Source organism: Sander vitreus, chromosome 3, assembly GCF_031162955.1.
Source record: "Sander vitreus isolate 19-12246 chromosome 3, sanVit1, whole genome shotgun sequence".
Taxonomy (NCBI): domain Eukaryota; kingdom Metazoa; phylum Chordata; class Actinopteri; order Perciformes; family Percidae; genus Sander; species Sander vitreus.
This window is the reverse complement of record NC_135857.1, coordinates 16,318,552-16,334,331: the sequence shown is the minus strand read 5'-3', so window position 1 is coordinate 16,334,331 and position 15,780 is coordinate 16,318,552. Positions and strand designations below refer to the sequence as shown.

Below are 15,780 nucleotides of genomic sequence, written 5' to 3'. Positions count from 1 at the left end.
CCATTACATTTCTGACACTGTTTACCCGCACTGGGTGAGCAGCTACTTTACGTGTGTTTGTTTGTGTAGTGCCTATCCATCTGCTGCAGGTTGGGCTCTCTTGCTTATGTTGGCCGTACAGTACGGAGATCTGTGTTGTTGAGGGAACAGTAGATTTAAAAAGGCCCCTCAAATCCATATCCACAACTTATAAAATAACTTGCTAATCGATGAACGAAGAACAACTATTTCTTCTTTATCCTCTCTTACTGAAACACTTCCTAAATCCCACTTACAGTAACATTCTCTAAATATTGTGGTTTTGTCTCAAGTGTCTTAAACTCTCGGCCTCCTCTTTCCTCCATTGATCGTGTCACAGCATGCTAACACATTCCATGCTTTACTTACACCCAAGTGTTTAAATCTGATACCACCATCTGGATCTGTTTTGTCTGTGTCTGCTGGTTGTGTTGAGACTGATTGTGTGAAGAATACAGAAGGTTTCTTTACTGTCGTGTATTTTAGATATGGGTATGCTGGATTTTCATCACTGCTGCGCACACTTTCCACACAGTTGTTTTGGTCATCTAGAATGCCTTCAACACCACAGCATTTTCCCTTTTACTCTACATGATCTCAGACTATCCAATATCTGTGCCCTTTTATATCTAAATCCTGAAGATAAGGGGCTCATGTCCACTGACAAACTGAGTCAAGATAGACGATTTATGCTCTATGGGAACGTTAACCATCCCTTACTACATCCCCTGTCCTCGAGAAGATCTCCACCATCTCCCCTGCTCATCCTTTGGCTTGCCTGGCATTTCCTCTTACTGTCCTGCAGCATGGTGGCAGCATTTGGAAGTGTTTTCTCAAAGGGGAGTGGAGGGTGCTGCAGCTGAGGACAATGCTGCCTCTGGACACTCACAGCTGTCATCTTTATGCATTAGCACAGTGGTTCCCAACCTTTTTTCCTTGGCGCCGTCCCTACTTATGTCTAAGAAAAGCTGAGCTCCCCCCTCCAAAACCGACGTTGAGGTAACTCTCGAGATAGAGCCTTACTTTCTATTTTGATACAGAGGAGGAGTTATCAGCACTTTTACGTTTCTCCGCTATGTTTCATTCATAAAATAGTGATGCCGTGGCGGCAGGAAAAACGAGGATGATAGCAGCTGACCTGATGACAGCAAGGGTCACAGGTTAAGAGGTCCCGGAGGTTTGGCCTACAAAGTAGCCTGCCTACAATTTTAAGCAAGAACAAAAATACATAGTTTTTATACAGACTTTTATATACATTATATATTCTAGTGTATTATCATAATTTGTTTAACATGTGCAAATATATATTTTTTACCTCAACCTCAAACCAGATAAAGACTTGCGCACCCCCTGTGATCTCTGCCGCCCCCCTGAGGGGTCCCCGGACCCCAGGTTGGGAACCACTGCATTAGCACACACACACACACACACACACACACACACACACACACACACACACACACACACACACACACACACACACACACACACACACACACACACACACACACACACACACACACACACACACACACACACACACACTTCAGCACTCATGGCTACCATCAGAAGATGTTAAACACATGTAATATTTAAATCTTAAGAAAAAAAAACACCTGAAAGACTACGGCTGACAGGTTAACACCTGTTGAATATGATGTGGAGTTTAGTTGGCATTTTAAAAACATAAATTATGGGCTTGGGGGCTCAAAATGTGACCTGCATATTATTCACCTAAAAATAAATTTGTACATTAGATTATATGCAAACGTCACATTGCATTTCAAAAACATGCTTTTAATATGACCATTATTTTGTAGCGGTTCTGATACTGATATTTTAACGACTTACGTAATGTCCTAATTTGTTATCTGCCTGATATGTAGCTGTGTCTTCCCAGTGCCTGCAGTTAGAGTAAACTCTCTCAATTTGCTCCCAGAAGCACAAAGATTAGATCAAGGCATCCTGGCTCTCAGCCTAGGCTACTGTCCCTCCTGACAGAGTGTGGCTGATACTCTGCCTGTGCTGTGTGGAACTTGTCTGTGTGGAATAACGCAACACACGAAATATGTGAAGTTGCAGTAAGAGAAAAACTCCACAAGATATTAGAGTTTAGACATTTCCTACATTTCCTAAAATGCCTTTCAACAACACGCACAGAACAGGCCTAAATCTGCTTATCACAATGTAGGTTTTATTAACAGCATGACAGTGACTTTGGCAAAAAAGTCAATGTCATTTATCAAACATGCAGCATGCCTTCAGGATTAATTTAATTCTTGCCTATTAAGCATTAAATCATAAGTTGACATCTTTAGGTTCTGTGCCATGTAATACTTGCCATATGCTTGTTAAATCAAATAAAAAAAACTTGGGTGTTTACTACTGACATTTTATAATGCCTTTTCCAGTATTAATCTTCACAGTAGCTGCAGTGGAAATAATGTGTCCCTTCTTCCTCATCTTACCACGAATAAGCCTGAATAAGACTAATAAACCATCGGAAAATTAAACTCATACAAAAATATTTGTGTCAATGTTTTAGCTGAGCTACAGTACGTTACTTTGGATTTTCTCTTAATGGTATGCCTTGTAGTCACAAACTATTGAATTATGGCCTAATGACTGCATGAACTACACACACATAAGCCAAACTATAAGTACACCCTACATGTAAATATATTTTCAATAGGCTGATCCCAGAAGGATTAGACATGACTGTTCTGGAGGAATTTGAGAGTTGTCCCACAGAGGTTAGTAATGGATGCTGTAAATACTATAAACAAAAAAAAGAAAAACAGCCACACTAGATGTGAATAACAAACCATGCATTCAGCTACACAGCTACATAACTGATTGTCACCATAGAGAACATGCAGTCCATAGATGGAAGCCTCTCAAATAAAGAACAGCTGGAGCAGAACACAAATGATCTGTATACAGAAAGAATCCTTTAGTCCCTTTTATCATGGCGGTCAGAACGCTTTGATAACCGCTGCCGTGACTTCAACACCTGCACCACTTCCTACCAGGAAGCTAATCATCCCTGGGTTAGTAGAACAGGGTTGTGTCGCCGTAGCATTTCATGCGTTGCTAGATGAGTGCAGGGACCTGGGTGGGGGCCATGGGAAATGGGCTGAAATTATTTATAGCGGGTGGGGGGCTTGGCAGAGGCCACTTCTATGAGGCTTTGGAGGAATGTCTAAGGTCGCCCTCTGACCAAAACTTCTGCAGTGTGCTGAGGCTGGGAGGATAGCTCAGGCTGACGTGGGACATCTGCAGAGATGAAGACACGAGCCAATTAGCTTGAGGGTCTGGTGAGCAGGGACAGGAAGGAAGAGGAGAGCTTAGGAAGTTAGGATGTCAGAGGAGGACCAAATAGGGCAATTCAGCAAGCCATTTTAAAGCTCGCTGTTTACAAAAAGGAGGCAAAGACTATTAACAGCAGTCTTCAAGCAGATATTCCAGCGAGGTTTGCAGGGGAATGCATAGAAGGAGAGGAGACGTATAGTTTAAAAAGCCAAAGATCACATCCTTTCTGTAGTAACTCTACAGCTTTAAAACCTATATGTGAAGATTCTGTGTGCTTAACAGCATTTGGTAAAAGTGTTTTGGTTTTCGATTTGTTGTGTAACTAAGCATCATCTCTAGGATCATTTTGAGGTTGTAGTTGTTGTACAGGTCTCTTTAACAGCAGACACAGTAGGAAAAGCACAAGTGTTACTAATAACATTAACAATGGCTCGGTTATATTTAAGTGAACCAGTAAGTCATGGCAGTGTGACAGTGAGGCAGCATAAACAATACCAAAACCCTTAAAACTGCCATCATTCATATTATTATTTACACTGGTCTTCTCAATGTGACACCTCAAAATGTCTTTCATGAGTAGGGCCTATTGAATTGCATTATATTGATTATACTGTGTTGCTAACTATGTGGCACCCTCATATAGTAAATGAGGGCAACAAAATATTATGAAGATTTTTTTTTGGGCATTTTAGGCCTTTATTAGACAGGATAGCTTGAGACGTGAAACAGGAGAGAGAGGGGGAATGACGTGCAGCAAAGGGCCACAGGTGGGAACCGACCCTTAGGACTTAGCCTTCGTACATGGGATGCACGCTCAACCAGGTGATCTATCCAGGCGCCCCAACAAAATATTACTAGCTACTAACTGCAGCTGTGCCCCCCCTCACAAACTAAACCAAAAATGACCCTAATCAAATGTACCCACAGCATTTCCCCATGTGATGGGGTTAGATGATTATACCCAACATTAACCTACATAATTCATATTGAATGAAAGGTACATTCACCTTACAATACAGCTTCTCTTCCTGTGGAAAAACTGGCTCTTACAAAAGAATAATAATGGCGTCAATGTTCACAGCACATTCCTCTTTAACCACTCATCTTTCACCATCTCTTTAGGGTCTTACAGTGGCCTTGTATTCAGTTAAGTGCTGCTCCCTAACCTGATTGTTTGCCCTCGCATCAGACTAAAAAAGCCCATAGGGCCGCCTGTCAAAGCTATGCCCACAGGCAAAAAAAAACCCCGCTACAGCCTCTGTGTCTGCATCACCAATGGGCCATGATCACACAGTTAATCACACTACATGCTCAGAGAGTAAAGCCCACACATTTTTCCTTAGTGGAGTTACACAAAATGATGGGTCAGGTTTCACTGATGAGTGATAATCCACCTTCCCTCACTGAAGGGCTCACAGAGTAGAGTGTCACTATTGTTGGTGTGTGGATTGACTGAGATACTGTAATAGATGATAGAATTACTGCACAGGCAAGAGTACAATGTTAACATTTGATACTATATAGTGGTTAAGATTCGGATGATAACAACTAGATATGTAAAGGAAGAGAGAGTTGTTTTAAGTCTAAGTAAAATCCTCCCCATCCAACACATACAGTGTCGAATTATGAAGTGAATGTACTGTAAGTGAATGTCATCAGATCATGTCTCACACACCCATCATTTGACATTCCTGTGACTTAATTGCTTGCAATGTTTTGTTCACAATATGTACTGTATGTGTCTCTTCAACAATGAGATGTCAATCAGTGTACAGACGGGTGTGGTGTATCATATCTCCAGATTCCAAAGCCATTCCAGTTTGCAAATGAATGCAATGAGTGTGCACACACTAGCAGTGACAGCAAATGAGAAAAACAGACACAGCTACAGGGGAAAGCATCCACTGCAGTAGCTAGCAAGCTAATGGGCTAATAAAGTCCAAGTATAGACTGCCTACACTTTGGCTGCAGTGGCAAGTAGCATATGAAGACACAGGAAGCTAATGGCTAGTTGAGTAAAAGCCACAGAGGAACGCACCATGGTGAATGTGTGTGTGTGTGTGTGTGTAAGAGACAACCGGCCCTCCTCTGCTTCTCTGTCCACAGCTGGCACTGCCCATGAACACTGACGTCATTCTATGTGTGTGCATGTATGTGAGGTTATGTAGCATTTTTTAGGCTAACAAAAGGAAACCACAGCCACCTTCTTGCTCCACCACACCCCAGAGTCTTGTGCGGTGTACAATGCCAGGCTGTGGGGGCAGGGGACGGCTCTTTAGCTATGTCAACCTGGACTGAATGATGACTTTAAGAGCAGAGATACATTGTTTTTAATGAGAATCACACAATGGGTGGGGTTTAAAGAGCAGGAACCAAATGTATGTAGACTTGGTTAATGTGCTTATTTAATCACATACCCAGAGAGAGATGTGCCAAACCATTATTAGAGTGACCAGTGAATGCAGTCACACTGCCGGCAGCGGCAGCGGCGGCAGCAGCAGCAGCCTGGGCCATGGACAGATTACAGTTTCGTAACAAGGTGTTCCCTCTGTCAGCACACCCTGCAGCTTTGTCACATGGACTAGGAATGTTGCTGAGGAAGGAACCAGGGTTTGTCACACCCATACAGATCCACTGCTCCCCACCCCTCTGTGAACGGTTTGGGCTTGAAAACACACACACACACACACACACACACACACACACACACACACACACACACACACACACACACACACACACACACACACACACACACACACACACACACACACACACACACACACACACACACAGCTGGGCCAAACACAGCTGTGGGGCTTTGGGATGTAGACAGTACAGGGGAGTAGAGAACAGGGAGGGGGGCAGTTTTGACACTGAAGTGGCAGGCTACTTGAGAGGCGTTAACAGGTGAGCACCATCACTAGATACGCTTCAGGAGAACTGCTGACTCTGCTGAAGGATGATCAAGCTGTTTGCTAAGAGAAAAGGCAACTAACACTAAAACACTAAATGTAAAAACTGAAACTCTGCAGGTACACAAACGAAGCTGACACACAGCAGATTCTCAGTCGTCACTTTGTGAGACAAGGAACAAGAAAGTCTGGGCTTTGTGAACACACCTATTTTCACGCAGCTATTCCTCTTTGGTTTCCAACTAAAACCCCAAAGCACACAAGCTCAGAGTTTTCACAGGAAGGTTACATGCTCAATTTGAACACTTTGTGAATAAGAAACTACAACAGTAGGCCGTGACTTCAGCAAAGTTTGAAATTCTAAAATTTAAAAAGGGTTTCACTTATTTACACCTTTAAAACATAAACTCCTTTCAAATGAACACAAACAGCACAGCAACCCTCCTGAATAGCAGTGGCTATCAGGGGTAAAATGGGCTGACATCAACAAACCACAACGTCCTCATTTTGGTAAGATAATCGAGGCCAAATCTCCCTACTCCAGTGACCTACTTCATCGTCGGCAGCAGATTTCAGGAAAACTTGAGTTTCTTACCTCATCGTCTGGTTAGAGGAGGAGGATTGATCCACAGTAGAAATATAGTATAGTAGAAATCCACATCCAAAGGAGGTCATACACATAAGAAAAGAACAGAAACACAATGTTGTCAACATGTTGAAAATATATCATATGAAAAAACAACGAGAGGTGAACATTTATGTGAATAACACTGGTAATAATCTGAAAACAACTGATTGATGCTAACATGCTTAGGTAACATTTGGGGTGGCATCTGACCTTTTTGTGGTTATCACATACTGTAGTATTTGACACCATCATCACTCAGTTTCAGGACCTACCTGACATTTATTTATACGAGAAAGGGAAAACCTATAACTTGTTTAAACATGTCACATAAAAAAAGTCATGGACTGGTTACATTTTTACATTTCTCTGTAGGTTTTTATTAGTTACAAATATGATGCAAAAAACAAATCTATGCTTTATTTATAATAAGACAGCCAAGAAACGTATTTGCACACTAACTTGTGACACAGACTTACTGTCTTCCTGTAGAGAGCAACTAGTTTAAGTTTAAAGATGAATTAGACAACCTAACAACAAATTCAACTTCTGCACATCTCTAGACCTATTAAGTATGCTTTAAAGAATTTTTGTTTTTAAAGGCCGAGCATGCTTGTGTTCCCCAAATAAATTGGTGGAGGGCTCCTGGTAGGTTTTTTCAGACTTCAGTGGGAGTAATTAGTCAGTTCTCAAGGATTGGGCTGCAACAATACAAGACATTCATTATTACAGGACATTACATTTGGAAACATCCCCCGCTGTTTCAGTTCATGCGCTTTGCTTCAGGGAACAAAGCAGGTGTGACACGCTCAGTAATGAAACTTTCACTAATCTCAAAGTCTGGCACTTTCAGATCAGTTGGCCTCTCCAGTAATTTGTCATGAGCAGACACCGGTCCAAATTATTCAGGATGTTTGCCATTTACTGATTCTTTCAGTTCTTAAGAGGCAAAACACATTTCTTTACTCCAGAGCCGCCTGTTGTGGGAAACATGCTGGCAGTAATAAACATATTGATTCACTACTTTCAACTCATCACCACCTCATCATCTCACAGAGCAGACTGTGCTCAGGGGGCTAAAATATAATTATAGCCTTTGCCACCATTTACAACCACGTTAGGAACAGCAGAAATGTTACAGCTGACAGGCAGAGCTTCAGTAGTCCCTGCATATGATACATATAATGTATGAGCTACATATTGCTGCTGCTGCTCTTTAAAACAGAACTGGCATCAGTATGCATCACTCCAGATGCACTTTGAGTGAAATTACTGTGGCAGGACGACATGCAAACTCCTGTGCACTGTTGACAGAGCAAATAAATGAACAGATAAATCAAACATCCACAACTGCAGATAGAACATGTGATCAACGTTAAATTCCTGTGCTGTGCTATAATGGCTACTGGCTTGACTTGCTAATTTTTCTTGTGGTTCATCTCTTGACCTACATGCGGAGGTCCTCCACCAGTGATGCTGTCAGCACAGCCACAGACAGCGGCAAGGATTGTAGCATCTCTCCACAAGGCTTTCCTTGAGGAATGTTTGCTAATGCTGACTGTGCCTCCTATCAACACCACTCACTTTCCTACTGGGTACCTCGCACAGATATTGTTTTTAAGTGAGTCTGGGCTGACGTCTGGGATTGGTGCTGTCTAGTGTAGAAAAGGAACATGTACTTAATTTGTTAAAATGGGTTATGGGCACTCAATAAAGCAGCCCTAGTTTCTAGTACCACATACAGCTCACGGGTCAGTTCAGCTACAAATTGAGTTTAATTGAGAAATGCAATTGTATAATGCCATGCCTTGTTATCAAAGTTTTCAATTCCCTGACTGATATGTGTATACAGTTCTGCAAAGAAATATCACTAAAGAACTGTTTAGACTGTGGCCGGGTTGGATTAGTGGGAAGAGCAGGCGCACATATACTGAGAGGTCCAGGGTTTGAATCCAACCTGTGACGATTTCCTGCATGTCTTCCCCCTCTCTCCCCTTTCTCACCTAGCTGTGCTATCAAATAAAAGGTGGAAAAGCCGAAAAAAAATCAAAAAAAAAAGAGAACTGTTTAGACGATGTTACAGTGAGCTGATGCAGGAAAAGTCATGGAAAAACTAACATTTGAACTTATCACCATGATGTAAAATCTGAAGTGGTTCCACAAAAACATGACTTGACAGAGATACTAAAAGGTGAATTTCAGGGCGTACAATTTCACTTTCTGGTTAGGAAAAGATGAGATGACCAACCACATAGGAAATAAACTTTTGCACATGCAACATGGATTTAAAAAAGGTCTGTTTCTCATGGTACTTTCATGGTTTCTGGTTAAACTAATGCAGTCATATACTCTTATATTTAGATCTATGTACCTTAGTCATAGTATATTTTTAAATACAGGACTAGTGCATGAGAAAGAGGGAGCAATCGGACACATAAATGGTCATTAAAAGCTCCTACCACACCTTGTTGAGCATTCGAGCCCTGTATCAACTTTGGTTTATGTTTGTAATAAAACATAATCATCACAGGTTCAGCATAAGATCAATACATGCAAGAATAATTCATGAATACCACATGGAGGCTCAGCACTATCTGCATAATAAGAGTTGCCATCACCTTCCACTATCTTCTCTCTTTCTTCTCTGTCCCCAACACAGCAGTAGTATATACCAAAGGGCAACAGTATCAATGAGCCAGATGTATTAGTGTGACTGCAGCCTCAGGTGCTCCATGTCATGAGACTGATGTGCCTGAAAATAAACTACTTTCTTTGAACAGGCTGGGAGCCAACAGACATGATAAGATACAGGTGATACGGTTTGAAACAGGAAACTAAATCTCTTTGATGCTACCAGACAGAAAGCATGGAGTAAAGTTAGAGCTAGATAGCAATAGGCTAGGCCAATATATCAGCTGATATTAGCTTATGGCAGATATATCACATAGGTGTAGCTATATGTCAGCTGATGTATGTAATGTGGCAAACTGTCCAGCTGAAAGCACTGACAAGTGATTTTTCACCTGTAAAATGTCCCATTAAGTGACATATGGTGGTCACAATTCTTTGAACAAACATTTTATCTAAAAGGTGTGCTCATGTTATGGATTTCTTTAATAAGTCTGATTGTTAAACTCTAAAGTATCAATATTATCATCTGTTTCAAAAATCCAGTATTGGTCAGGCTATAGCATGGGAGTGAGGCAGTGAACATACTGTGTCTGATTCGGGTTTGAGTGTAAAGCTTCCTGACAACAGAACTGCTTGTTTTAGACTGCTGCAGGGTAAATAAATAGTCTTTCATGCAGCCCTTAGTTTGCCAGTGTGCTATCCAGCTAACACTATATCTTCGGTCCAGAAATAGTTTATTGTGGCGAGTCTTGGTACCACTCTTGCATAACTGTGGAATTCCAGTGTGCCGATTCCGTGTCCCGTGTGAAGCTCAAACTGCCAGGCTTTTCAGGGATCTTCGTTTAGCAGAACGAAGTGTACCCTCCAGTGAAAGTGTAAGTTCTCTGCACACATAAAAAAAAAACCTGTAGCCTACTCTTATCATCGGTTTACAATTTGACTTGTAGGCTCGATATAATTATCATGAGTATTTTATGGTGCATGCCAACGGTCCGAGTGTCACACGGTTTAAAAAGGAAGGTGTAACGTTATAGGCTTAATTGTGGGTCAGCACAAATGTACTACACTAGACGAGCATCGCCAGAGTAATAACACATCCCACACGCAGTGTCAGATGGAAGGATACTCACCGTGGTTGAAGATTGTGGACCGAAACCGGTTGTTGCTGGACGAATGTTCCATCTTTTAAAGTTTCAGCTGCGACCTTCTTCTTCTTCGTCTTCTTTTTCTTCTTCGGTATTCCCGCTCTCAATCCCAACACAATTGCGGCGAAATGACAGCCCGTGTGTTTGACTGGACAAACCCGTCCCCTTTGTGTGTGTGTGTGTGTGTGTGTGTGTGTGTGTGTGTGTGTGTGTGTGTGTGTGTGTGTGTGTGCGTGTGCGTACGTGTGTGTGTGTGTGTGTGTGTGTGTGTGTGTGTGGGGACGGGTTAGTCCGGTCAAACACACGGGCTGTCATTTCGCCGCAGTTGTGAAATGTGTGTGTACACACACACACACACACACACACACACACACACACACACACACACACACACACAGCCCGCCCGGTGACGTCACGAGCCGTTGCAGCAGCAGCAGCGTCTGAATGAAAACAATCGCACGTGGATGCGATGGGATGGGGTCACGTGCACCCGCAAGGGAAAAATAGCACAATTCCTCGCGAAAATGAACAACGGTGGTCAGGTAATTGTTAGCATTAGAGGCACAGTACACAAATAGAACAACTAAGTGTATTTGAATGTTACAGAACTACTATCACTGATCCTGCACAGTGTTTACAGGGTTATGTTGGAGTAGTATTCATCATAAGGCTACAGATATATCCTCATTAAGGCTATTAATGTGGTAGGTTAGCTGATGTGCTTTACTATTATCCCTATATTTTAATATTAGTATCACTTGTAACACTAGTAGTATACAGTCAGTGGTGAAATGTGGCAAAGTACACAATTGTACCTGTACTTCAGTCTTGAGGTACTTGTGATATACTTGAGTACCTTCATTTGACCTTCATTAGCCTATTAGATTATAAAAAATACATGTATATTTTTTACTTTTTATTTCACTAGATTTATTTGAAAGCTATTAGTTACTACTTATTTTGAAATTAAGATTTGATATACAAAACTTATGGCCAGTTTATAAATTACTATACCTCAATTACAACATTAGTGACATCTGGTGGTCAATTTGTCAACACATTTCTAATGAATTCACCCTTTCTTGTATAAGCAAATGAAAGCCCTATCTTTAACACTTTAATGTAGCCAACACATTTCTCTGCTAATAATGCAGTGTTTTTCTAGTGTGAACTCACGGTTTTACACTCAGGTTTTACACGTTATTAGACCTTTCATACTTTGTTCTCTGTGTGTGCTTCAGTAGTACAGATGTAGAGGAAGGTTAATGATAGAGTGAATATGAATAGACCAACAGTGACTGAGAGAGATATAATCATTAATGTACACACTTTGAGTCTTTGTTTTAGAAGCAACAGTTTTATTTTTAGCTGTGACAAAAGGAGAAAAAAAAAACAGTCGCCTCCTCAGAGTCTACATTTTCACGTTCAGGATTAAAGTGCAGAATTGTTTTCACAGCTTGTGTAAAAAAATTAAATAAGACCAAAAAAAGAAAAGAAATATAATATTAAAATATCAAAACTAACAATGGAAATCTGGAAAATATAAATATGATACATAAACAAGATGAAACCTCATACATCATAGTATCAGCAATGATATTCAATCCACAGGCTTGCACTTATGATACATAAAAAAGGAAATCAGTTCACGTTTTCGAGTCGTTGGCAAGGCTAGCTTACAACAAAGGCACAGCATTGTTCAGAGGTAACGATCCTTTGCAGAGAAGTGCTGCGGCAACATTCTCATTGATCCTCAACACGTCCTCACAGACACACCTGACATGCTCGACATGGCTCAGACCGGAATGGAGACGGAAACATGGCAAAGCCACTCATGTACAGTACATGCCCGCGGACAAACACATCAACCAAGAGGGGCTGGTTTTACAGAAGCATATTTTGTGTTATCAGCCTATACATTGACAGAAGGTTGCATGCTCTCTAACAAGTCTCACTGTTACTGTTGAATGCTGCTTTCCTATTAAGCTGCTGAATTAACTGAATTGTGAAGTAAGCTCCAGAAAAGTACGGCCCTGAGCCAAAAGCGGGTGATGAGGAGGTGAGACAGGCCAGTTTAAGTGCTCTATTATCAGAAAGACCAGCAGTGGTTGCAGCCTCTGTGGGCACCACATACGAAACCAAGCAGTCAGAAACAACTCAGAACATCATTCACAAAGGAACAGTCTGTAGGCAGCAGGCAGAGCTGGGACATCACATCCTCTTGGTAGCAAAGACATTCTGCAGACTTCTGCCTAAGCTTAAAAAGCAAAATATAGTCATTCTTTCTATAGATATACTGTATGACTTTAAGATACTGAGGGATAAAAAGGGGTCCTGCCAAAACTGTATTTAAAAGTTGAACCATGCACAAAAATGCATTTAAATGATCAGAAACTGTTTGCTATCAAGAGGAAGAATATCCCAGGTCCCATTTTTACAGTTGAAAGGCTCCATCAGTGTCTTGCATTCATATATCAACCTGAACCAACATATTTTATTTCCTTATCACAAGTAGCCCAAGAGAGGAAATTAACAAACATGGCTTTAACCAGCCATTTGGTAATATAGTGCAAATTAAAGTACTCAAATCTATACAAAAAGATATCAGTGGTTATATATATATATATATTAAAAAAACAGATGCTTTTTCTTCTTTTTTTCTCATTTCCTTTTTAGCTTGACTTTCTCTGTCTTTCGTTTTGTTTTGTTATTTAAAATTACATTATTTAGAGACAAAATAATAGCTCAGTTTAGAAGCTGACCTACCTAGTACATCATGCAGCTCATGAAAATAACAGAAGGAAATAAAAATAAAATAAAAAGATTTTTAGATTAGAGACAGAAAATGTTAGAAGGTGCAAGAGAGATATCTGATAGTGGAAGAGATGATTTCTGAGGAGTGCCCATATTAATGCAATGCACGCAGACAGATGCCAGGACAGACGCATATATACAGTGATATTTACAGCTAGCATTTACATGTAAACAAACAGTGGGTCATCCACAGGAGGTGAGACAAATATGTGGACAGACAGCTGACATGATGAGGCAGTACTAGTGTACAGTACATGAGACAAGAGTAAATAATTAACAACAGATTGATTCCCCTAAAATTCTCAAATCATATGTAATTAGAGTTGATCATAATATGCTGATTTAGTTCAGCAAGTTTAATATGAATAGATAATCCAGTATTACAATTAAGTTTACTCCAGCACACCTCTACGGGCGCATGAAAACTCCAAGATGACCGATCAAATGTTTAGAAACACTTTTTGGATAGGGGAAATTACATAATGTAACATTTACTGAGTTTGAACTGAGGGTAAGGGATATTTTGTGGTGTTAAGATTATCTCAAATGCTAAACGCCCCTAACCTCGGCCACAGTTGTGACAATGTAGAAAACAACAAAACAATAAAGCTTTCAGCTGTGCCCTATTGACTGCTGTCAAACTTTAACTCTCCTAATTTCAACTGGTTGGCCAATAAAAATATGGCAATGCATACGTATATAAAATATGTCTGTACATTTACAATATTTAAAACATTTACAATGTCGCCAGCTATGTCCACTGGCATGTGTTTGAAAGGATAAGATGCCACGTCAATATGAATGAGATACGCTAACAGCTCTTTAAATTGGGAGAAAACATACCAAATCTATGCAAAAGATGTGTTCCTTAATGTTAGGTCAGTGCTACACCATACATGAGGGAGAGGGGCCCAGACACATGTAGGTCTTGTAGTTCATGACCAAATGAGGTCAGAGGGACACGATGAACCAGGACAGCATTATTTACACTCATGCACTCTTCAGTGAACTATTTAAAGCGTAAAAGGTTTTGTTTGACTTGTACATGTGGACAGCAAGTTGATCTCAACCTTTATGTGCGACAGACGGGCCCCTCTCCTTTGCATTTTTCGCAAGTTCAGTTTTGATATCCAAACCAAAATCAAACCAAACTCACACAGAAACACCTGCAAACACATACTGCACAATGTACTCTGTAGAGGCCCAAAGTGAGGAGGCCTTATGCCTTGATTTTTGGACTACTTTGTCCACATAAATATACACACTAAAGTACAGTAAGTATTCTTGAATTGTATGACCACTAATGTTAAATCTACATGATTCAAGAGTTGAGTCATGATTTGAAAGTTAGGTCTGATTGCATATGACACTTTAGCTTCGGGTGCAGCAGAATCAAGCTATCATAGTTAATGTCTCTTGATTTGACTTTGAATGTGTGTGTGTGTGTGTGTGTGTGTGTGTGTGTGTGTGCTTCTTGCACAGGTGGCTTTTTCAGATCCACGTTTTCCCCCTGAGTCTACTCATTAAGCCTGAGCCAGCCTGCGTCCGCAGCTTCAGACATGGAGGAGTATTTACACGACTCCTCCAGCCACTGCTCTGCCCGAGACAGGCGTTCGCTGACCGTGTGGGGTTTACTCTAACTTCCCACTCCTCCAGTTGTGTTAAGCCTTACTCCGGTTGTTCAGGGTGGGTGTGCAGGCCGTTTTCCGGGCGAGTGATGCTGTGGTTCTCCCAGAAGGCCTTCTGCAGCTGGTCCACTTCAGACACTAGCGGTAGACCAATGTCCAAGTGCATCTTCAGGTTCTCCAGCCACTCTTCCAGTTTGGAGAAAGCAGGCCTAAAGATTAAGAAAGGAGATAGGGATCTCAGTTTAAAATATTATTGTATTTATTTATATTCACTCCAAAACACAATAAAACATAGTCCTCTTACCCAGAATGCTGAGTTTCAGGGTGATTTGCTAAAGCTTATAGTTGTAGCTCACCCAATACAGTGTAAGGCATCTTACTTATGCTGCTCAAGCATTAAAAAAAACATACAGAAAAACTCAATAAGTCTCTTTCCAGATATAATGAAATGGTCTCCCATGATAATTTATAGAACTTGCTGTTTCTTGTTTCTTAGTAAAAATGAGTTCTCAGTAAAACTTTGCACAATAAAATCTTGTATTTGGAAAAGAAACATTGACATTTAATATACTATATCTGGGTGAGCTACAGCCAACAGATGCAAAAGTCAAGCAAATTACCCTGAAACTTTGAGTGAGACTAAAAAACAAAATGTTTAGGTGAACTGTCCCTTTAGGTAAAATTTTTATGTG

The 15,780-nt window shown here is 40.8% G+C and overlaps 1 protein-coding gene across 4 annotated transcripts in view; it reads right to left on the bottom strand.

The window, feature by feature from the left end:
• Positions 1-11,983: 11,983 nt before the first annotated feature.
• The window catches only part of limk1a (LIM domain kinase 1a), a 53,358-nt gene continuing 49,561 nt past the window's right edge, over positions 11,984-15,780 (bottom strand). For all 4 annotated transcript variants that reach the window (XM_078246247.1, XM_078246249.1, XM_078246248.1 and 1 more), the window contains one exon: positions 11,984-15,297. In XM_078246247.1, the coding sequence (XP_078102373.1) occupies positions 15,129-15,297 (169 nt within the window). In that variant the 3' untranslated portion in view covers positions 11,984-15,128. The remainder of the gene's footprint in view (positions 15,298-15,780) is intronic.